This window comes from Monodon monoceros, unplaced genomic scaffold (genome assembly GCF_005190385.1).
Source record: "Monodon monoceros isolate NGI ecotype Baffin Bay Population unplaced genomic scaffold, NGI_Narwhal_1 Super_Scaffold_21, whole genome shotgun sequence".
Classification (NCBI taxonomy): Eukaryota; Metazoa; Chordata; class Mammalia; order Artiodactyla; family Monodontidae; genus Monodon; species Monodon monoceros.
The window spans coordinates 11,564,266-11,587,062 of NW_021703778.1; the positions used below are offsets into that span (position 1 = coordinate 11,564,266).

General features: G+C 43.6%; 1 protein-coding gene across 2 annotated transcripts in view; it reads right to left on the minus strand.

Annotated features, from left to right (window-relative positions):
- The window catches only part of KIAA1217 (KIAA1217 ortholog), a 774,831-nt gene that overhangs the window by 345,430 nt on the left and 406,604 nt on the right, over positions 1-22,797 (minus strand). The window contains exon 1 of one of the 2 annotated variants that reach the window (XM_029236746.1): positions 3,841-3,900. The exons of the other annotated variant lie outside the window; for it this stretch is intronic. Coding sequence (XP_029092579.1) covers positions 3,841-3,877 — 37 coding nt within the window. The 5' untranslated portion in view covers positions 3,878-3,900. Of the gene's footprint in view, positions 1-3,840; positions 3,901-22,797 lie in introns of those variants that run through there. 2 annotated transcript variants of the gene reach the window in all.

Consider the following 22,797-nt stretch of genomic DNA (forward strand, 5'->3'; position numbering starts at 1 on the left):
ATTTTAGTTAGAAAAGCACCAAAGAACCAGCCAGAATAGGCAGCAGCTACCGAATGGAGTGAAGAAATCTTGCAACTTCAATGCCAGTCAATTCCACAAACAATTACTGACTGCCAAATCTGCACCTGGTACTGTGCCAGAGGCCAGGGACTGAAAGATGCAAATGAGGGATCCTTTTAAACATGTTATTTATTCATGGCTGTGATCCTCATACTCCTGGGGATCCCCCAGTGGCATCCTAGAAAGTTCTTGAAACCTCATTATTATTATTATGGCTTGTCTCTTTGAGGCTTCAATTTTACTCAAAGATTAGAGGTGGGGTAGGGGAATTAAGTAATTTAATAGCAAAGTAAGTTACAACACTTCAAACAAACATTGAAAACAAACACAGATATTATGGAGTTGAATAAAAATATTGCCTTATTTTTAAGATGAGGTCACCTCCCTCAGGGTTACACCCTTGAGTTCCCAAGGGTGGTACTTCTCTTTTCTCTCTGATAGGGTTTCCTTCATAACTGGGTGGAAACAGTTAAAAAGTACAGAATGTATTAATTAGAGAAGCGACAGCTAAAAGGCAAAGAATGTATTAATTAGTGAAAGGAGACAGACACAGAGAGACAGTGATATTTTCTAGAAGCTGGATCTTCCAGAATGAGAAAGGAAATAGATGACCTGGGAGGTGAGGTTTGGGGTGCGGGAAAAACTGTGAAGAGGTTAATTTTGACTAGCTCAGTCAGCTACAAAAGTTGTGTGAGCAAATACAAAAAAGAAAAGAATGAGAGAAAGAGGCTTAGTGAACACACAATGCTGTGACTCTGGAGGAAGCTCAGGTTAGGAAAAACTGAGTGAAAAATTGGATCCATAATCAAGTTTTCAGAAACTGTTTATGGGGACTTCCCTGGTGGCTCAGTGGATAGGACTCTGTGCTCCCAATGCAGAGGGTCTGGGTTCGATCCCCGGTCAGGGAACTAGATCCCACACCCATGCCACAACTAAAGAGCCCGCGTGCTGCAACTAAGGAGCTGGCGAGCCACAACTAAGGAGACTGCCTGCTGCAACTAAGACCCGGTGCAACCAAATAAATGAATAAATATTAAAAAAATAAAATCAAATCCACTTCTTATTCTTTAAAAAAGAAAACAGAAACTGTTTAGGAACAGATCCTAAAGACAGTGGGCAGAGGTCAGGGTTGTGAGGAAAGTTTCAAAGGCACATAAATAAAGCTATCCTAGAACTGAGACAACGCTGGAAGAAGAAAAGAGGAGGAGGTTTTGATGCTGGAAACACAATCTGAGTCATAGTGTAGAGTTGAGAAAACAGAGTAAAATGAACTGGGGAAAAAAGGGTGAAAAGTGATTAGACAAAAAAATCATAGCTGAGGAAAAGCAAAGAGATCCAACTTGTAAATAATAGGTATCTCTGGAGAAGACCAAGGAAGGGAAAAAGGTATAATTCTATCCAGACATCACTCAAGAAGCTTTTCTGAAATAAGACTTCCATGTACAGGTTGAAAGGTAGACTAAGAAAAAAATGGATGCATATCAAATAAATCATGAGAGGAAGTCAACTCTGGAAGGTAGAGGGTGATAGCACAAAGGATTCAGAAATGCCAAGTGTGACTCGAGAATTTTACACTCAGCACTGTCATTCAGGCAGAAAGGCAAAGGATTTTCAACTTTAAGAATTCAGGTAAACAACTTCGGTAAGCCCTTTTGCAGAAATATTGGAAGAGCAAACCCCAGTCATCTAAGAGAAGATTGAAAAAACTGGAGTCAAAGAGCTGCCTTGAGGACAGAATCCATCTGGTACTAAAAATTACAATTTCAGAACATAAATTTTCTGAACAACGGCCACTGAATTTAACAATGTTGCTAACATGTATTGGAAAGTGGAGGGGAGAGAGAATAGAAGTTAGAGTACATATGTTGATTTCTTTGTTTTTCACATCGAGGGTCAAAAGGCATTCCTTAAAGCTAGTAAATCAGGTAATAGATGTACGGATTAGTACTCTGAATTTTTAAAATCATGTGTACAGGTTATGTTTTTTCTTTAATTTTTTAATTGAGATGTAATTGACATATAACATTGTGTAAGATATAAGGTGTACACCATGCTGAGTTGATATATTTATATATTGCAATATGACTACCACCATTGCACTACCCTCACATAATTATCACTACTTTTTTTGTGGTGAGAACATTTAAGGATCTAGTCTCTCAGCAACTTGGCAGTTTATGATACGGTATTGTTGACTGTAATCACTGTGCTGTGCATTAGATCTCCAGGACTTATTCATCTTCTAGTTGTAAGTTGGTACCTTTAACAACACCTCCTCATTTCCCTCATCCCAGTGCCTGGTAACCACCATTCTACTCTCTGTTCCTTTGAGTGTGGCTTTTTTAGGTTCCACATATAAGTGAGATCATACAGTATTTGCCTTTCTCTGTCTAGCTTATTCCACTTAGCATAAAGCCCTCAAGATCCATACGTGTAGTTGCAAGAGGCAGGATTTCTTTCTTTATCATGGCTGAATAACATTACTACAGGTTACTTTTTAAGATAAATAAAAAATAATAAAATAACAGTTACAAGGAAGAGCTTCAGGACTTCCAAGGAGAATGCTAAAGAGAGAATGTCTTGGAGGGGATTCTAACTAAAATTTTACCAACCAAAGAGCAGGACTGAGTAGTGTCCTGGTATATGCACTTGTAAGTTACTTCAACTGGAATTCCTTATACTGTAGGGTTAACACGTGGCATATCTTCTGGGGGCATCGATATTACTCAAAATTGGGATCTTACCTGTGGTTTTATGGGCACACAGTGCAAGTGTGAAGACTTTCACATTAGTGACAGTTGGGTAAATGGTGATCCCAGGAGTCTACTCTTGAGCCAAGAATGTCCCCTTTTAGATCATAAATAAATGGAGACCAGAGGTTGGAAGGGCAACCTCTTCTTGAGGGTCTCCTGTTTCATTTTAGGTCAGTGATTTGAAAAATACTATACAGCACGTGTCTCTTTCTCTTTTTGCATATAGGAACGCCTGTTTTATAAATGGTACATGTATCTATATTATATACAGTAGGTAATGAGAGAAACACTTTTTTCTCTGAGGTAATATAGTTTTTGCCCCTCCACCAACCAAGAGCAGGCTGCAGCAGCACAGCTGTGATTTACTTCTTGTTTTAGTGACTATCGGTGGGGCTAGGGCCCCACATCCAAAAAGGAGTCTAATTAGGAAAAACACCAATGTTATGCTGCTCCTGGCTCTGAGCCTAATACTCCCAGCTATGGGACCAACTTTCCTGTTCCCATCAAATCTACTCTTTTGGCCAGTGACCTCCCCATTAGCTGGAAGCCTGCGCGGACAGCAGTCAGGACATGGCAAGTTTCCTGAAGCCGGGGAGAAGCGCTGGTTCCATGTGAGGCCTCCATGACTTGGAGTAGCAGACTGTGCCATTGGAAGGTTGGAAGGTGCTTAGTCAGTGTGGGTGACAGACTGAATATGCTATACAAATGGAAGCTTATTTGCATTAGAAAAAAGATCTGGGCTTTCAGAAACATCTCTTCATGAAAAGAATTTTCCTAGGTATACTAAGAAAAAAAAAGATAGCATCTAAAACGAACATCTGTCATAACAGCTGTGCCTAAAAGCAGATTAAGGTACAACTGCTACATAAAAAGTGAAAAAGGCAAATATCTTCCCATTTTACTCTGATAGAATTTAAAGTCCCTCCCATTTATTACCGAGTCATTCCACTGGGATTCATCAGCACATTTCAAGTCCCACAAGTGAAAAACCACTCCGTTACAAACCAAATGTAAATATTCCACCTACCTGTGGAATGCCTCAGAGTTCGAAAAACAACATGCATCCCACGCAGCCCTGGGTCTCTACTAATTGTCCTCTGTTGAAAACGGAAGTGTCTGTCATTGAACATAAGCACAAGAACAAGTAAGTGGCAGCCGTCCTGCCAGACGTGTCCCTCCCTGGTCAGTGTGGCTCTCACTTAGAAGGGGGTGACTGCCCTTGGAGAGGGCCCAGAGGACAGACATTGTTATAAAGAATGTGAATGATGTAGAAACTGAGCCTTGCAAGAAATGTATTTGAGAGAATTGGAGCTATTTCGTTTGCAGAAGAGAAGGCTTGTGGAGACACGGCAGTTGTCTTAATACATTTGAAAGGCTGTCACGTGAAACACAAAATAGATTTACTCTGTGTTGCTGTGAGGTGCAGAACCAGTGTCAGCAAGTGGGCTCATTTTGATTCATTCTAGGAAAGATCCTCTGTCTAACTGGATTTAGTAACAAAGTTTGTTGATTCCTAAAATAGAGGGGGAGCTCGCTGCCACTAAGAATAACCAAATAGAGGCCAGATGAGCATTGCTCAGGAATTGTGTGTGGAGATTTCTCATCCTGGAATGCAGGACCAACCAAATGACCTATTTTTACATGCATGCTTAGTTTAAAGCCTTTTGTGTAATTTTTGAAACTCAGAGAATAATGATTTGGGGGTTATTATTTTTAAGACAAAAAGAGTAATTTAGCCCCATTGCTTCTTTATTCCTTATTCTCTTTGTGAAGATAAATGAGAAGCCAATGATGAACAGAAAAAGGGGAGGAAGATTAGAGGGTAGAAGGAGAATCCACAGCCTTCCATTATCCTCTCTTTCTTGGAAATTAGGCTATATTTGAATAATCATATCAAATTTAAAGCATTGCACAACTGAAGTACATCAAAGACCAGCTCTCTCTTACAAACAGTCTCCTAAAATCTCTCACGGGACCTGAATTTTCACCAGCAGCACTACAATGTTGGTACAAAATGATAGACCCCTTGTTTTCATTTGTTCTCTTCATGGAAGTTCTCTCAGATCTTCCAGTATATTTGAGCTCATCTGTAACTAGTTAATATGCTACCTTAAGAAAAATACAGGCTGTATTTACAGATTAACTTTAAAGAACATGCACATCTTTATTAAGCTTGTCCTCAACCAAAGGAACCAACAAATACATGCAAAGAGCCAAACCACTTCCTAAACAAAACAAAACAAAATTAAAAGCAAATAAACAAAGCCATCATAATCTCCTTGGAGAAATGAGTCACTTCTGAAGATGAACTGAAAAAATATAGAACTCAGCTCAACACCAAATACCAAGTAAGAAAGACACAAAGAACTCCCCCCCCCTTTTTTTTTTTTCCGGTACACGGGCCTCTCACTGTTGTGGCTTCTCCCGTTGCGGAGCACAGGCTCCGGATGCGCAGGCTCAGCGGCCATGGCTCACGGGCCCAGCCGCTCCGCGGCATGTGGGATCTTCCCAGACCAGGGCACGAACCCGTGTCCCCTGCATCGGCAGGTGGACTCTCAACCACTGTGCCACCAGGGAAGCCCAAAGAAACCCCTTTGATGGAAAAACATATTTGTGGTCTTCTAACTGGATCCCCATTGGTACTAATTATTTCCACGATTCTCTCAAAGCCCACTTAAATTACACCTCTTCCATGAGAAATATGAAAAAGTACATGACTGGGGCCACCTGAATATTTCACTAGTATTTCAAAATCTGTATACCTGGAATTGAACTTGTAATTTTATCCTCATGCCCTGGTCCTCTCTAGTGATACAAGGCTTTGACAACTGTTACCAAAACAAAAATGAAGGGCATCCCTTACATTTCCCTTTCTTTCACCCCAGTATACTATTAGTAACTAAATTCTACTTTATCCATCTCCTAAGTACCATTTGAATCCACCCTACCGCTACCACCCTGGACAAACGCATCATCTTCCCTGTCTTAGACATTTGCAGAAGCTTCCCGATCGGCCTCTGCAGGTACACGCTTGCTCCATTCCAGAACCAAAACGATCGGAAAGACAAAACTTATCTCTGATGGCTTCCTTCTGCTCTTAGGATAAGTTCCAAACTCTTTAGCCTTAAGGTCCTGCATGATCTGGCCACTTGGTACCTCTCGGGCTGTCCCTCCTGTCACTCCCCCCTTGTGCTCGAGAACTCAGGTCATGACACTCCCCGTCCCTCCAAAGAGGAGGCCACACTCTTACGCATCTCAGAGCTTCATACGTGCTATTCCTTCTGCCTCTTCCTTTCTCCCTCTCTTTCTTCTTCTAGTCAGATCCTCCTCTTCCTTCACATATCAACTCCACATCCTCAGGTAAGTAGTCCCTGACCCTTGCCCCTGCAAGTCCCCTCTTAGAGCTGTCTTTACAGCTCTCCTTTGTAACCCACATCATACTTTCATGTCCTTGTTCGTTGTCTGGTTCCCAAACTAGGTTACAAATTCCAAGATAACAAAGACCCTGTCTGCCTCAACCACTGTTGCATCCCAGGTACCTAGCATCTACTTTGTGCTCAAATAGTTGTTGAATGAATGCATTAATGAATGACGTGCTCTCTAAATCAGTGATTCATAAACTTCACCGTGCAGAAGAATCACCTGGGAAGTGAACTGGCAGATCCATGATCAGTCCCAGAATCTACCTTTCAACAAGAACTCCGGAGATTTTGATGCAGACTGTTTTTGGCTCACACTTTGCAAAGCAATACTCCAGGATACAGAGAGCAAGGGGAGAGAACCAGAATTGAGGTTAAAGAGACAAAAGGGAGCAAAGTGTGAGAAGTTAAATAACAAGAGATGATTTATGTAACTGTTCAAACAACCACGGAAAATCTGAAGGACTAAATGACAGACTGTCAGATGTATTCCTCAGACAACGAGAGCCCAAAATGGTTCGAAGAGGCAGCTACCTGACGTGGCTGGAGGTCAGAGGAGGTATTAAAATAGGAAAATTACTTTGATCTTGTGCTGAAGGATGGGTAATGTTGGAAAGAAGGGGAGGAGGGAAAATGGCATTGTAGACAGATACACAAGTAGGAGCACGAGTTCAGAGGAAGGGAAGTCTAGGGCAAGAAGTGAAGCACTTTGCTGAAAAGAAGGTTCAGAAATTGAGTGGTTGGGGATATGACTGGAAATATAGGGAAGGGCCCGACTGTAGAGGTCCTTGAAGTTAATGAAGGGAGTCAGAACATGCCACCTCCAAATATGCCACTTTGGCATAAGGATTATTTTGAGCTGAAGGCAATTGAGAAATAGCTGCAGAAGGAACTCTCTGCCCTCCCCCTTTCGACCTAAAAGCAGGGCATAAACTTCCCTTTGTGAAGGGGTCCCCCATTCCTGTACCAGGAAGAGGAGAGCAACTCTCATCACTGGAGACAGTCAGCACTGAGGTGAGTCTGCATAAACAAACCTTACTAAAATAACCCTTATCTTCCATTAGTTTCCCCCATGTATTTTCTAGTCACTTTCCCACAATTTATCAACCCTCGAAGCCCAAACAAAGGAAAGAGAGTGTTTGTTAAAATGGTATATAAGTCCCTGAGTCTCACCACTTCTTTGAATGTCACTTCTTTTCTGAGAAATCTCATGCATGTAAAATATTAATAAAATTTATATTCCTTTTTCCTCTTAATCTGTTTTTTTTTTCTGTCAATTAAATTTGCAGACCCCACACACTGAACCTAAGAGGGTAGAGGAAAAGTCTTTTTTTCCTCCTCAACAGAATCTACTTGCTAGAATTAGAATAGAACAATCTATTATATGGTGGCTGATTGAATCAAGGGGGGGAGGGGGTGTAAAAAGGTGCAAAGGAAAACCCCAGAATTTCACCCTAACTAGATCCTGTTATTGTACCCACAACCTGCTCCTGAACTTCTACATATGGGAATTTGCAGGTGGTGCAGCGGTGGAGCTCAAAAGACCAGGCTGCATGTCCTGGTTCTATCACTTCCAAGCCAGATGGATTGATTTACCTCATTTCAACTGCAGATTCTTTATCTGTGAAATGGGGATACGATTAATTGTCATCCTTACAGGGTTGGGAGCAACCTTACTGAAGCATTTGTAAACTGTAAGTTGCTTTGTAAATAGAAGGCATTATTAAATTCTATCAATACATAAAGCAATAAATAGTTCTAAAGAAGATGTAATCTTTATTTTTTCCTTAATTACTATGCAAGTGACACTCAAGGCAACATTAGTTGTAGGAGATGATGTGAGATAAAACGGTGAAACAATTATGAATGACTCATAATAACTCTTAAGTGTACACTTTGTCTCACTGGCCTTACTCCATTTGCTTTCCTGAGAAGAAATATCTTAAACGCCAGCGGTACATCAGTGTCACTCTCTGAAGGCTAAATACTGCACAAATTTATATCTGATATTTAGGAAAAGTGCCAAACCTGTACTTATCTGTACACATATTAGATAAAAGATTTAGCAAACAGATGCTCCTTCTTGCAATCAGACGAGAATTTCTAATATTCTGACAACTTGTTAATCAGCCGACATATGGCATCACTTCCGTGAACACAGCGCTCAGATTTTGCTTCACAGGGCATCTTCTGAGATAACGGTCCTGACTCCTCAACACTGTTCACTGTAAGTCAAGGGGAGCTAGCCTCTGCCACCACCTTAAAGCTAACTACCTGGGGAAAAAATAAATATGGGCATTGATCTGGATTTTGTGCATTTTTTTTCTGAGTTGAGATTGCCTCTCACTGTTGTGGCCTCTCCCGTTGCGGAGCACAGGCTCCGGAGGCGCAGGCTCAGCGGCCATGGCTCCCGGGCCCAGCTGCTCCGCGGCATGTGGGTTCTTCCCGGACCGGGGCATGAACCCGTGTCCCCTGCATCGGCAGGCGGACTCTCAACCACTGCGCCACCAGGGAAGCCCTGAGTTGAGATTTTTTTAAATGCCATCCTTTGAGATATTTGTAAAAGTAGTAGAATACCTTTATTACACAGATTTACACATATATGTGTAATATGTCATAAATGTCTATAGCTCCTGTATTAGTTTCCTAGGGCTGCTGTAACAAATTATAGCGAACTGTGTGGCTTAGAACAAGATAAATTTGTTTTTTTCCAATTCTGGAGGCTAGAAGTCTGAAATCAAGCTGTCGGCAGGGCCGTAATCCCTCCAAAGCTTCTAAGGAAGAATCTTTCCTTACCTCTTCCAGCTTCTGGTAGCCCCAAGCCTGCCTTGGCTTGTGGCACATTACTCACCTGCATGTGGACATCTTCCATAACAGTTCCAAACAGATCTGATCTTATGAGATGATCCTATAAGGCACGTGTGAGCCTTTTCTCCCAATACTGTTACTGTTGCCGAATTTCCTTCTTTTTTATAGTTGAATAATATTCCACAAAATCAAAATCACTTTTCACCTCCTAACATCCCATATCCAATTTACACAGTAACATCTTTTAACACTATCTTGAAAATATATCCCAAATGTGACCCTTCCCCCTCCTCCACTGCTCCCACCTTGTCAAAGTCACCATCTCCTCCCAAATAAACTGTTGGAAGATCCCACTAACCCATCGCCCTGTGAAGAAGTTTGTAGTGATACCTTTTAAGGGATAGCACATCAAATCCTCAATATTCTCTCCCTACTTTTAATTATTCTGCATGCATATGTGCGTTTGTGGGTGGGTACGTACCTATTTGTCCCTTCTCAAGGGATTCCCTGAAATTGTACGCTAAGCTTTAAAATCAAATTAATTTGATCAATTCAAGTTATAAACAGTTTATAGAATCTTAGAGACTTGAATTTAACCTTGGGACAGACAATGGGCTTTTTAACCAACGAAATGTAAGCAAGGGAAAGACAAAAAAGTAGTACTAAAGAAGTGCCCAAATGCAGGTATTTCAGAGTGAGATATTAAGTGGTCTGATTACGCAACTTAAATATTTTAGCAGAGCTGTAACCCAAATGTACTAGTTTGAAACAGTATGTTCTGATGTAAATTATTTGCTTGGGGGAGGCAAGAACACCCTCTTCTTAGGAGGATGTGGTTTTACTAAGTAGGAAGTGGAATCCTTGCTCTTCAATCTTCTGGAAGAATCATTTTCTGTGACAGGAAATTGGGTGTGTGGGCGTGCATGAGGCTGCAGGCGTGTGATGGAGGGGTGCTGGGGGGAATGGGGGTGTCCTCCTCTCTCCTAGGCTCTGGTGGTGGTTTGGTGTGCACTCTGAGACATGGAGATGCCTGGCGTACACCCTGTGATGAGCGTAGATCTAGCCAGGTCACACGGCAGCAAGACTGGAGCTAGCAGACCTGGAAACGCCTGGGTCTGGGGACTCTTTTTTTTTTTTTTTTTTGCAGTACGCGGCCCTCTCACTGTGGTGGCCTCTCTCGCTGCGGAGCACAGGATCCGGACGCGCAGGCTCGGTGGCCATGGCCCACGGGCCCAGCCGCTCCGCGGTATGTGGGATCCTCCCGGACCGGGGCACGAACCCGTGTCCCCTGCATCGGCAGGCGGACTCTCAACCACTGCGCCACCAGGGAAGCCCTGGGGACTCTTGAGCAGGAGTAGTGACAATAATTTGTGCCCCTCGTCGAACTGCCCTTACATTTCCATGGAATGCCCAGGAAGCCTGTCTCCATTCACAGTGAGGTCCTGCCCCTGCTGGGCCGTGAGTCCCTTCTTCAGAGGCAGGGTAGCGGTGGAGTTGACAGTGACCTTGCAAAGAACAACCAGGCCCAGAGATGGGACATTTCCATGGTGGGCTACCAAGGCTGAGGCCACGGTGTCTACAACTAGTAGAATGTGATGTATGTCACAAGGGATGTGGTCCTGAGGGTACACGAAAGCCCCGACGGGATGTTCAGAAATGCCTGAGGGGTACATGGAAATTGGTAATCTCATGGCAAATCCACGCAGCTCAGGCATCATATTGGACATTTAAAAGGTGATATGACTTTCTTGTAGTCACAGGCTTGGGAGGCAGAAGACTTGAGTTACTCAAACTAATGCTAACACCAATATCAATAAATTGGTCGATATTTATTAAGTATTTCCTATGAACCAGGCCATATTTTAAGCTTTTTAAATTTTAGAATTATCTAGGAAAAATTCCGTTTTTAGAATCACTTTCCACTTTGAATGGCTACAGAATATTTTTTTTTATTGTTGTCATTTCTCCTTTATTTTTTATTTTATTTTTTAGTACACGGGCCTCTCACCGCTGTGGCCTCTCTCGTTGCAGAGCACAGGCTCCGGACACGCAGGCTCAGCGGCCATGGCTCACGGGCCCAGCCGCTCCGCGGCATGCGGGACCCTCCCGGACCTGGGCACGAACCCGTGTCCCCCGCATTGGCAGGTGGACTCCCAACCACTGCGCCAACAGGGAAGCCCTCTCCTTTATTTTTTAAAGACAATTTCTATAAAGTAAAATTTATACATGTTAGTGTGTTCATTAGTGACAGTTTGGATACATGTATACAGTTCAACACCAAAATCAATATACGAAACAGTCTCAACCACCCAAAATTGTCTCCTGCTTCCTTTGAGGTTAACCTCTTACAGAACATTTTAATGTGACAAAGTTGAACCATCCATTTAGATAGAGGGTTGAACCAGATCAGTTTAGAAGTGGAATCCTTAGTCTCTGTAACTCCTATGATATCATCTAAGTAGTCTCGGTAGCTTTTGAGTCTTATGCTTCTGTGAATGATCTTGTTAATTAACTTCATTGACACATTAATTTGGGGGCAGAACAAAGGAAAAGTCCATGTTCATTTAAGAATGAGCCAGGAAGGTGAAAGCAGGTCTGAAGCATCATGTCAAAGGGAGAAAACAGTAGCAAATAAATAGACCCTAAACACCTTGAAGAACAAGATGCACAGAGATTCTGAGTTTGAACTTGTGGACAGATAGGGAATCATGAACAGCACTGAAATCTTTGGTCAACTGTCGGGCCTTAAACGAGGGTTATTCCCGTGTAGGCACTAGTAATAGCCAACCTTTATTAAGTACTTACTATGTGCCTTGTATGCTCTAACCACTGGACACATGTTGACTCATTAAATCCTCTCAAAAGCTCATTGAAATAGGTGCTGTTATTGTCTCAGTTCTACAGATGAGAAAATGGAGGCACAGAAAGACTGACTAACTTTCCCGAAGTCACACAGCCAGTACATATTGGGGCCAGAACCTGAAGCCAGAGAGTTTGGCTCCAGGGTTTGTGCTCTTCTAAGAACTACACAGGCTTCTCAGAATCGTGACTGAGCTGTTGCCTTCCAGAATCCTGGAGCGGGCTATTTATCCTGTCTCTATGAATCTGGACATGAAAGAATACCTTCTTGGTATAGTAGTAGTAGGAAAACAGCTCCTCTAGGAAAGACAAATTATTGGACAGCTTTTCCTTTAAAACTTTTCTCCTTGTTCACCACTTCACGGCAAGTCACAACAAACCTTTATATCGCATTCAAATGGCTGCTCTCTCAATAAAAACCCAGAATGTCAAATTTATTCAATTCTTTTCTGTACCAGCCTGTGTGAATTACACACTCAGTACAGCAGCCAACTCTTTTGGGTTTAAATTTTGATTCCATCACAAACCAACAATAGGACTTATGTCAAGTCACTTGCCCTCTCTAAGCCTCAGTCTTCTCTTTGGTAAAATAGGGATAAAAATAGCACCAACCTCAGAGGATGTTGTGAGGATTAAATTAAAACAATGCATGCAAACTGCTCCCCACAGCTCCTGGTTGGTCGGAAGATTTCAATAACTCTTAGCTATTTGCTATGATTTGGACTATGATGTTGATCATCATTATTGAAGGGAAAACAGTATTTTATTTTAAATAGTTCAAATGCTTTTTATTAAAATTTTTAATAACATTGTTTATTTAAAAAGAATCTCTGAGCTTTTTGTAAATATCTAGGCTAGCGAAGTCCCTTCCAGGCACACTATACCCCCTACTCATGAGATCTTTTCAACAAAAATGTGTCTTGGAACTTTTCTTGTCAGGGCGGTATATTTTGGTGTTACAAGCTCACTACAAAATGATGATGAAGGTGATGACGATGACAGTAACAAACCTTTTCTCTTTGAGTTCTCACATTGCAACGGTACCTAATTCGGCTGAGGATAATTCTGAAGTTCCAATGGTACGAAGAGAAGTCTCTGAGTGAATGAACTGCGTTACGCCTTGTTTGGCAAATTGGTCCTGCCAGTCTAAGCTTCTAGCTCTCCTAAACGGGCTGGTAAGGCTCAGTTTTGCTGATGCAGGTGAGAGAAAAGAGGATGTTCAGAAAACAATGGAACTTCGCTTTTCCACGGATATTACCCTGAAAAGAGCAGGTCCATCGGGGACCCCCCTTCAAGGCAGTTTTATAGTCAGAGCAACCAGAGGACATGAAACTATAAACCATACTATTTTTAAAATTTTTTCTAACTTTCAAACCTTGCAGACTTTTCTTCAAGTTTTTATGGCACCTTTTAGATGAACACAGCTTTAGTCAAGTCAGAATAGAAATGGATGGTGACAACTTCAACCTTTTGTTACCTATAGCAGTAGAGGTGGCAAGAATATGAACAAAAAGACTGAAGTGGAGAGTGTCTTTTGACCGTTGTATCCATTCACCACTGCCTTTGTCCTCTCTCTGTCATGGAATTTGGGCTTATTTACTGAGCGCTCGTCCCCAGACTGTAGTATGAGGAAGGCTGCCAAAGAAGAATCTCCCCTGGGAACGTCTCCAGACAGCACATTCCTGCAAATCCCAGGGACTCTCCATTTCACAGCCAGGAAAATAACGGAGTCCCCAAACGAGGCAAATTTCACACAATGGACTTGGGGACAGATGGGAGAGTGTCTCTGTTTCCTTTAAAAACCAAACAACAGGGGCTTCCCTGGTGGCGCAGTGGTTGAGAGTCCTACTGCCGATGCAGGGGACACGGGTTGGTGCCCCGGTCTGGGAAGATCCCACATGCTGCGGAGCGGCTGGGCCCGTGAGCCATGGTCGCTGAGCCTGCGCGTCCGGAGCCTGTGCTCCGCAACGGGAGAGGCCACAACAGTGAGAGGCCCGTGTACCGCAAAAAAACAAAAAAAAACAAAAAAAACCCCAAAGAACAGAGATACCTGAAAAAGACTCGCTCATCCAAACACTAAGGCCAGTTCCCCGTGGGACTCTCACCTTCCTCTCTGCTTTCGGAAGCAACTCCATTTCTCTGTTCTGAAGTCTCAACTTGCCGCCAGGAAAAGGGCAGCAAATGAAATAAAGTCTTTCCAACGCTGCTGTATTTAGGACAAAAACAAACTAGCACTGGAAAATGTTATTCTAAATTTAGTTTGGGATTTTGTATAATGCATGAACATGTGCAGATAACCAGACCCAATAGCCTCTATAGTAGGACAAAATCTGTACATTTTCCACGGTTAGCAGAGATGAACTGGCATAATATATTCAACTATTGCTATTACGTATAGCTTGTTTCTGGGGAAAAAAATCCCTTAAAGCCTTTTGAATATTAGTAAATTACCTTGCGAAATAGTAATGCAGTGAGCTTGGATTTTCCCGTTTTACAAGCGTTGGGTGCTTTATTGCCTATAAATGGCTCAGCGTTAGAAGCGCCACGTACAGGCTGCCACGAAAATAAGATGGCGACCAAAATGAGAACAGAAACTTAATCCCATTTTTCTAAGAGAAGCACCCTCTCCCTTGGAAGAGTCCTGGCAATCTAGGATGCCTGACCACGGCCCAGTGAACCCAGGATAGGCTAAGTCCTCAGTAAAATTTGACCGACTTGCTGACTGATTGTGTACCAACATCTTTTCCAGATCAGTATTTCGTTCCTTCATGTACCATGAATTTTTTTTTGAGGTACACGGGCCTCACACTGTTGTGGCCTCTCCCGTTGCGGAGCACAGGCTCTGGACGCGCAGGCTCAGCGGCCATGGCTCACGGGCCCAGCCGCTCCGTGGCATGTGGGATCTTCCCGGACCGGGGCACGAACCCGTGTCCCCTGCATCGGCAGGCGGACTCTCAACCACTGCGCCACCAGGGAAGCCCCCATTTACCATGATTTTTTAAAAAATTTATTAAATAATGGCTAGGCTTTGGGACATAGTAGGGAACAAAATAAATTCCCTGTCCTCATGGAGTTAGCCTTCTGGTCACGCAGACAACTGTAAACAAGGACTGATAAATGCAGCGAAGCAAAACAAGGCAGGATAAAGGGTAGAGAGTGATGGCAGTGGGCTTTGGGGGGCAGGGGCTGGAGATTAGGGAAGATGTCTCTGATGAGGTAACACTGATGCTCTGGGGACCTAAATGAGGTGGCAGAAGGAGCCATGCTGGCACCTAGAGGAAAAACGTTCCAGGTAGAAGGAACAGCAAACACACTCAAACGTCTGGAGGCAAAGCATATCTGATAAACACAGAGAGCACCATGGAAGTCTCTAGGAGAGACCAGAAAAGACAGAATAGAGAGGAGAGTGGCAGAACGCGGTCAGGAAGGTCCAGCCCCACCCAAACCGTAAGGGTCTCGTAAATTTCGTGCCGAGCGCTGATGAGAAGCGGTAGCGTGTTCATCAAGAGCCTTCTTGCCCCAAAGCTCTGAGTTTTAATGCCCTTGCTAATTTAAAGGTAACTAAAAATAAAAGTGGCCACAGCACAAAACTTCAATATGCGGAGGATCTTTGGAAGTGTTGCTGTATCTCAGGCTTCTGAAGAGTTAACTAAGCTCATTAGAGCGGCCAACCTTCCTGCCGGGTTCCAGGCCCTGCTGGCGGCCGGAATCTCGTGAATTATGCCCCTCCAGCCCCTGGATCACGAGCTTGGCAAGCACAGCCAAGAGAGGACTTATATACACCTACAGAGCTGCTGTTTGATGGTCCAGATGAAAAACGGCCTCTTTAGACTGTGGGGTTTTTCTTTGCTTAAAAGAAGAATGATTTCTCCAGCAACTGAGAGGTGGGGTGCTCTGGAATGCAGGGTGTCCTTGGATGCCAACACATGTGAACGCTGATAATGTCAGGCAGCGGCCAGGGAGAGCCCGAGACTGGCCTAGTGAACGGGCTGAACGGAGGCAGCCCCCTCTGCTTCTGCGGGGGAGTCAGGAAACCCTGATATATTGGGTTAGCCGGTTCCTTCTTCCCACCTCCCTTTATCATTCAGAAAGGAACCTCATTCTTTAGTAATCAGCTCTTCACTCTGCCATGTTTCTCTTAAAAAAGAAAATGCAGGGATCCCATAGAGGGAGAGACTTCTCGACATGCCCACCCCTCCACAAAAGGTCTCCGCAGCCCAGATGAAACGGCCTGCAGTACTTCAGCTCCTGCTGAAAAGTTTTCTTTGGAAGGAGGCTGCGCTCTAGTCAGACAAACTCAGCACTGAATCCCTGCTTATCTACCTACTCGCGTGTGTCCTTGGGCAAATTACATACTTTCTGCAAGCCTTACCTACGTCCCTATCTACATATTACCTAGCGTCTAGTAGAAACTTAATTCTTGATGGGCATAATTTTTATTACTATTAATAAGAATTCATTTTATTACTATTATTAATAATAATCTAACATTTTTATTACTATTACTAATAACAATTCAAATCTTGTAATTTTGAGGTCCCTATGGTACATGTCCCTAGAGACTCCAAGGGTTCGATTTCAGCAGCAGTCTGAGAAAGAAAAGTCTTCCAGAATCAGGATCCTAATGGTCTCTCCATTAGCAAAGTCTGAGGTTTTAAGGGAAGACACAACGCCTACATCAGGGAAGACAAATGTTTCATAAACCTGTTACCACCCTCTGCTCCAGGACTTCTTCCATCCGTCACATTTTTCTTTACCACAGAGTCCTGTCCGGAATCTGCTCAGAATCCTCCTCAGCTCAGTACCCGCAGCATCCTCTAACAATAGATGGCAACTATCAAAGGAGATAAAACCTAATTCCTATCCTGGGTCTAAATGACGACTAGAAAATATTGGTTTTACTTCTGAGTATACATCTGGAGAAAAACATGGTTCAAAAGAATACATGCACCCCAATGTTCACTGCAGTGCTGTTTATAATAGCCAAGGTATGGAAGCAACCTAAATGTCCATCAGCAGATGAACAAATAAAGAAGATGTGGTACATATATACAATGGAATATTACTCAGCCATGAAAAAGAATGAAATAATGCCATTTGCAGCAACGTGGATGGACCTGGAGGTTATCATACTAAGTGAAGTATGTCACAAAGAGAAACAAATATCTATGATGTCACTTACATGCAGAATCTAAAAAAAAAATGATACAAGTGAACTTATTTATAAAACAGAAACAGACTCAGAGACTTAGAGAACAAATTTATGGTCACCGGGGGGAAGAGTTGGGGGGAAGGGCAGTTAGGGAGTTTGGGATTGACATGTGCACACAACTATATATAAAATAGATAACCAACAAGGACCCACTGTATAGCACAGGGAACACTGCTCAATATTCTGTAATGACCTAAATGGGGAAAGAATTTGAAAAAAGAATAGGTACATGTATATGTATAACTGAACCACTTTGCTGTACACCTGAAACTAACACAACATTCTTAGCCAACTATGCTTCAATATAAAATTAAAATAAAAAGAAGTAAAACACTTAAAAAAAAGAAAATATTGGTTTTGTGTGAGGGAGGGGAGTACGGTCAGTGAGGAAAGGGGTTTGTTGATGGATGTTATCATATAATGGAAGGCCAATGAGTAGTTCACAGCTTTCAGCGTTGGGCAGAGTGGAAAGAGCTTCGGGCCCCCTGAGGCGGGAGGGCCAGGGTACCTCGCCCCTTACAAGATCACCATCCCATGCCCGGCAGAGAGGGGCCTCTCCATCGCAAGCTGGGTTTTTCATGTATAAACTGCAGGAAAAATAAAGACACCTTGACTTTTGGCTGTTAACCAACGAACGACTGCACAAATACCATGACAAAGTGTTCGAATTCCACAAAATTCTGAAAAGGACACACACACGGCATTGCTTTGCTTTACATTTTTGTTACATCTGAAGTAACGCACACACACACACAACCTTTCCAGTGTCTCTCGCAGGTGTAGGTGCTACTCAGTGCTTTTTATCAGGAAGATGAAAGGGGTTCTTGGCAGCAGAGATCAGAGAGGTCCAAGCAAGACAGTTTTACCAGTTTACTGTCATCAGATAAAAGTAAGTGTGTTTTCTGATTTTTTTTTTTTTTTTACCATTCAAGAAATGTATTTTCCGTTTGAAAACAGATTATGTAAAACCCAAAGCTATACAGTTAACTTTTAACTTCTTCAACTATCATTCCTTTCCAGAAAACTTTCTCTTTCAGCTAACAACAACCAAACTGTTGCCTCTGACCCAGGCTGTTCCGAACATGGATTTCAGTAGGTCCTCCCTTGAACTAGCTTTCACCAGCAACAGGAAATGCCTTCCCAGGACATCCCCCCTTTTGGGAATAGTCTGATGGGTTTTCCTGGTGATTTATTGATCAAGCAAGGAGGGAACGAGGGAGGTGCTTTTCTCTCAACCTAGCCACTCCATTTTAGTAAAAAGTATCTTTGAAATTTTAAAAATGATTTTCCCAAAGATCTAAAAAAAATCTTTTGAAGCTGTAGGAAAATGATTTTCACAAAATTAGCGTTTAGTCTTCTGCTGGGGAGGGTGTGTGCAAGAAGGAAAGGTAACTGAATTCGCAGTACTAAAGGGTGTGTCTTGAATCATGGATTTTATAAACTGTCTTGTCACCTTAGCCTCTGACAAAAAGCAGCGATAGTTCACACAAAGAAAAAGCAAAGCCTTGAGAGACTCGCTCAGTAAAGGTCCATCGAACTGCCTTTCCTGCTGTAACCAGGCGACTGGATAGTTTGAACTCAGTGTTGAAAATTTAATATTTAATTTAATATTCAATATTACTTTTTTTCTCTGCTCCTGCCTTCCACCATGCTCTGTCAAATACCTTTCACCTGTCCCTTAATGACAACTCTGCTAGATGCTATAGACTGCTGGTCGCTTTCCCCTATAAAAAATCCAGGTCGGTTTAAAACGCCAATCTCGTATCCAATCAAAATCTCATGTCTTCTGTCCCCCAGCACAGGCTGGGCTGTGGCTCTAGGGACACCCCGTGGGGACGGGACACGGTCTGCCTCTGGGCCCCTCTACCCCAACCCTCCTCCAAAATCTGACTCCTCAGTGGGTTTGGGGCAGTGAGAAGGGATCAGATGAAATCTCTCCGGGTAGCGTTCTTTGCTTCTTGGGCTGACACGGACAAGCTCTCAGCATCTACTGTGTAAATGTGACTCTTGAACACCTGACTGAACCTTCTGGCTAACTTTGCAGGGTCTACACAGTTCCTGGAGATGGGAGAACAGGCCCTTGTTCAGCCTCTTCCACCCACCCACCCCCCAGCTCCCACTACCAGCAGCGTTCCCCTGCCTCTGTCCCCATCCCCACCCCCAGCCCCATACATGCATGCTCTTAGAAACTTGGGAGCCTTGTCTGCTAGTGGAGAACTTTCAAGATGGCCCCAGCCTGCCCTCCCCCATGGTCCACGCAAGAAACTTACCCATCCTTGCCACCCACACACTGCAAGGACCACTGGCTTCATGGCCAGTTCTTTTCTCTGCTTTGCTCTGCCATTTTTCTCCTGTTCCCTCTCCCCAGGTCAACCAGGCACAGAAGCTGATTGGCTGGCCCATCACCTAAGCAGAGGTGGCAAGCGAGAGGGGTGCCAGTCTTCCCCTCTTGCCAGTACCCTTCTCTTCAAAGTCAATCTTCCCTTGGCTTTTAAGAAGGGAAAAGCATCCCTCCTGTCTCCAGGGGAGAGGCCGCTCTGTCACAATGCATTAATGGCATAGTCCCTGATACTACAGGAAACCCTTCTCTCCTCTTCTCCCCTTCCTGGAACACAGTTGTTGCTTCTAGTAGCTGGGCCTGTTCTTCCTGAAGCCTTGGGGAAGGTGTCTGCTTCCACTTGTTGGGGGTTATCTTTGGTGTGTGGGATGCTTGGAGCCTGTGTTCGTAGATTCAGTCCCTAGTTATGGATTCCAAGGGAAGAGGAGAAAGGCCCAGTTAATATTCTCTCATATCCCCATCCAGACATCTCCTGAAACTGACCTCCATCAAACCACAAACCTTTCCAGACTGCCCAGTTCATTCACCCATTTAACAAATATCTCGAGTGCCTACCCTGCTCTGGGAACTGTTGAAGGCACCAGGGATACGGCAGCAGCGGGATGGACGGGTGACCCCTCTCAGCTTACAGTCTACTGGAGGTGAACACCTTAGACAGGTATGCCCGCAAGATGACTTCAGATAGCGCTAAGCACTCTGCGATAGTAAAATGCGGGTAGAATGGTTACCAGGAGAAGGGTGCCATTTAAGATTGGTGGCCAGAGAAGGCTTCTCTGAAGGGGAGATCACCGAACTGGACCTAAAGGATTCCAGAGCAGGGCAAACGCAAAGGCCCTGAAAGGAGAGTTTGCTTGGCACGTTGAAGGAATTTAAGATAAGCAAGTGGTGGTCTTCCCAGTCTCATCTTAGACTTAGACATCCCAGGATGCTTCTCCCCGCCCTCTGCTTGCTCCAGGCTAGTACATGAGATAAAGAACTCCACTGTTCATCTCGTCTTAGTGCACCTGTACACGTGAGGCCGTTAACAGCTGTCTCTTTAGACTTTGAAATTCTACTTTTCTTCATAAATGAGCATTCCATCCATTTATTTGGGTCACGTGCCAGGAAGCAACCTAACCTGACAGTGGCCAAACTGTCACCCATGTAGACATCAGCCACCAGGAACCGGAAAACCAGAGCTATAAGGCTTCCCATGCCTAACATCTTCCTAATGGGGCTTACAGATGAGTTTACTTGCACGTTAAAATGTGTACGTTACATCTTAAAGCATTATAAAATAAAAATATGCTATTGTGAGGCTTACTTACTAGAATAAAATATGGATCATGAATGAAAAAGAAATAAGGTCCAAGGAAGCTCTGAGGTGCCATTTCTCCAGTTGGTTTATTACTTTGAAGTAAGAGAACTGTCACCAGAATTGCCCATTTTGTTACAATTGCCTTCATAACATTCATGCCCCAAATAGCCTATTTCTTAGCGGCATGGAATTTTGGAGCTGAAAGATATCTTTGACCTTATTAAGGAAAACCCTGAGATGTCGGATGAGATAACAGATATCCAGAAAGGTTAAGCAGCATTCCAAATTCACATAGCATTCATAATTACCAGAGTTGAACTTGAATTCCAACTCCTCTACTCCAAGTCCACTAGTCTTGCCACTACACTGCAGGACCTCTAAGCTAAGACATGGTACGTGATATACATTATATCAAACGCCAGGGCCAACTGTGTTCTCAGCACAGTTAGACTATGGTGGAGGCAGCCTTCAGGATGGCCCCCATGATTCTCACCCCTAATATCCACACCCTTCTAGAATCCCCTCCTATATTATACCAAGGTTGGTCTAGATGACCAACAGAATATGGCAGAAGTGATGGTATGCCACTTTCAAGATTGGTTATAAAAGACTGTGGCTGCCATCTTGGTCTCTCTCTCGGTTCACTTACTCTGGGGAGTACCAGCTGCCATGGTGTGGGGATGCTGGGACAGCCTATGGAAAGACCCACATGGTGAGTAAGCGAGATACTCAACCAATAGCCAGCAACACATGAATGAGCTTGGAAGCACGTCCTCCAGCCTCATGTGGCTACAGTCCCGGCCAACAGGTTGACTGCAACCTCATAGGAAATCCTGAGCCTGAACCACCCAGCTAAAGTGCTCCCAGATTCCTAACGCAAAAAACACACAAAAACCTGTGAGATAATAAATATTTGCTCTTTAGGCTGACATCTTGAGGGGTCACTTTTTGTGCCACTAAAGGTAACAGATACAGGCAGAGTGCTTCAATTCTTCTAAATCATCCTCGGTACCATGTGATGGGCTGTATGACTCAGGGGTAACTCCATCTTCTCGGCCCTTCTCACACAGGAGAGAGACAGACACACTTGCTCTGTTCAAGGACCTGCCTCAGCTCAGTCTCTGCCAACTGGGATGTAGAGGGGAGAGTGGGGTCCTGACGAACACCAACACCACCTCCTTAAGGACAACTCATGGCAGGTGGCAGCCTGTGTTCAACTTTCCTTGGAAAACCTGGAACAAAGGCCTGGCAGTAGTTTGATGTTCACAGAGAAGAGTGAATATAAAGCATGGCTTTAGGCAGACTTCCTTTAAACATGAACAGTCTTTTTGCTATTTTCACACTTTCAGAGAACTGCAAATTTCCAGAGGCTGCTCTTTCCCTGCCCTGGATTTGGTGGAAAAGATTTTTGAAGGTGTCAATGAACTCAAATTTCATACCTTCTTAACCTGTTCCAGGTATGTGGATACTTTCTTAAAAATTGCAATTCAGGGCATGGAATATACTTATGCTGGTGTGCCTTGGGTCTTAAAGGCAGCACCTGACACCTGAGTCGCCCTACCCTTGTTCCTCTGCTAGACTATGTCTCTTTCTTTCTTCAGATATCAGTTTGAGTGCACTAGATTCATAAAGTTTTTCTAAAGAGATGCTATCTAGTTAGTATCATTTCTTACCCTCTCCTTCTTAGCACTAGTCCTCACGCTTGAGTAGATCTGAGCTTGGTTCAACATCCTGTTTGTCTCTCGGGGTGTCTTTTCCGGCTCCCCACATTAATTCTCTGAATTGAAGGACATTCAAGACTTTGAACAGTGGGGGCTTAATAAATGTCACCAAATAGTGCCAGTGCCTGAGAGGCTGGCATGTAGGGAAGGAGTTGAATCACGGTAATCATCGCAATTCAACTTGGGTCTGAACTTTCTTTAGGTTGCCTTTGAACATCATGTGCTACCTCTCAACTTTCCTGTGAGGGAAAGAGAGAGAGAGAGAGAGAGAGAGAGAGAGAGAGAGGGAAGGAAGGAAGGAAGGAAGGAAAGAAGGAAGGAAGGAGAGGA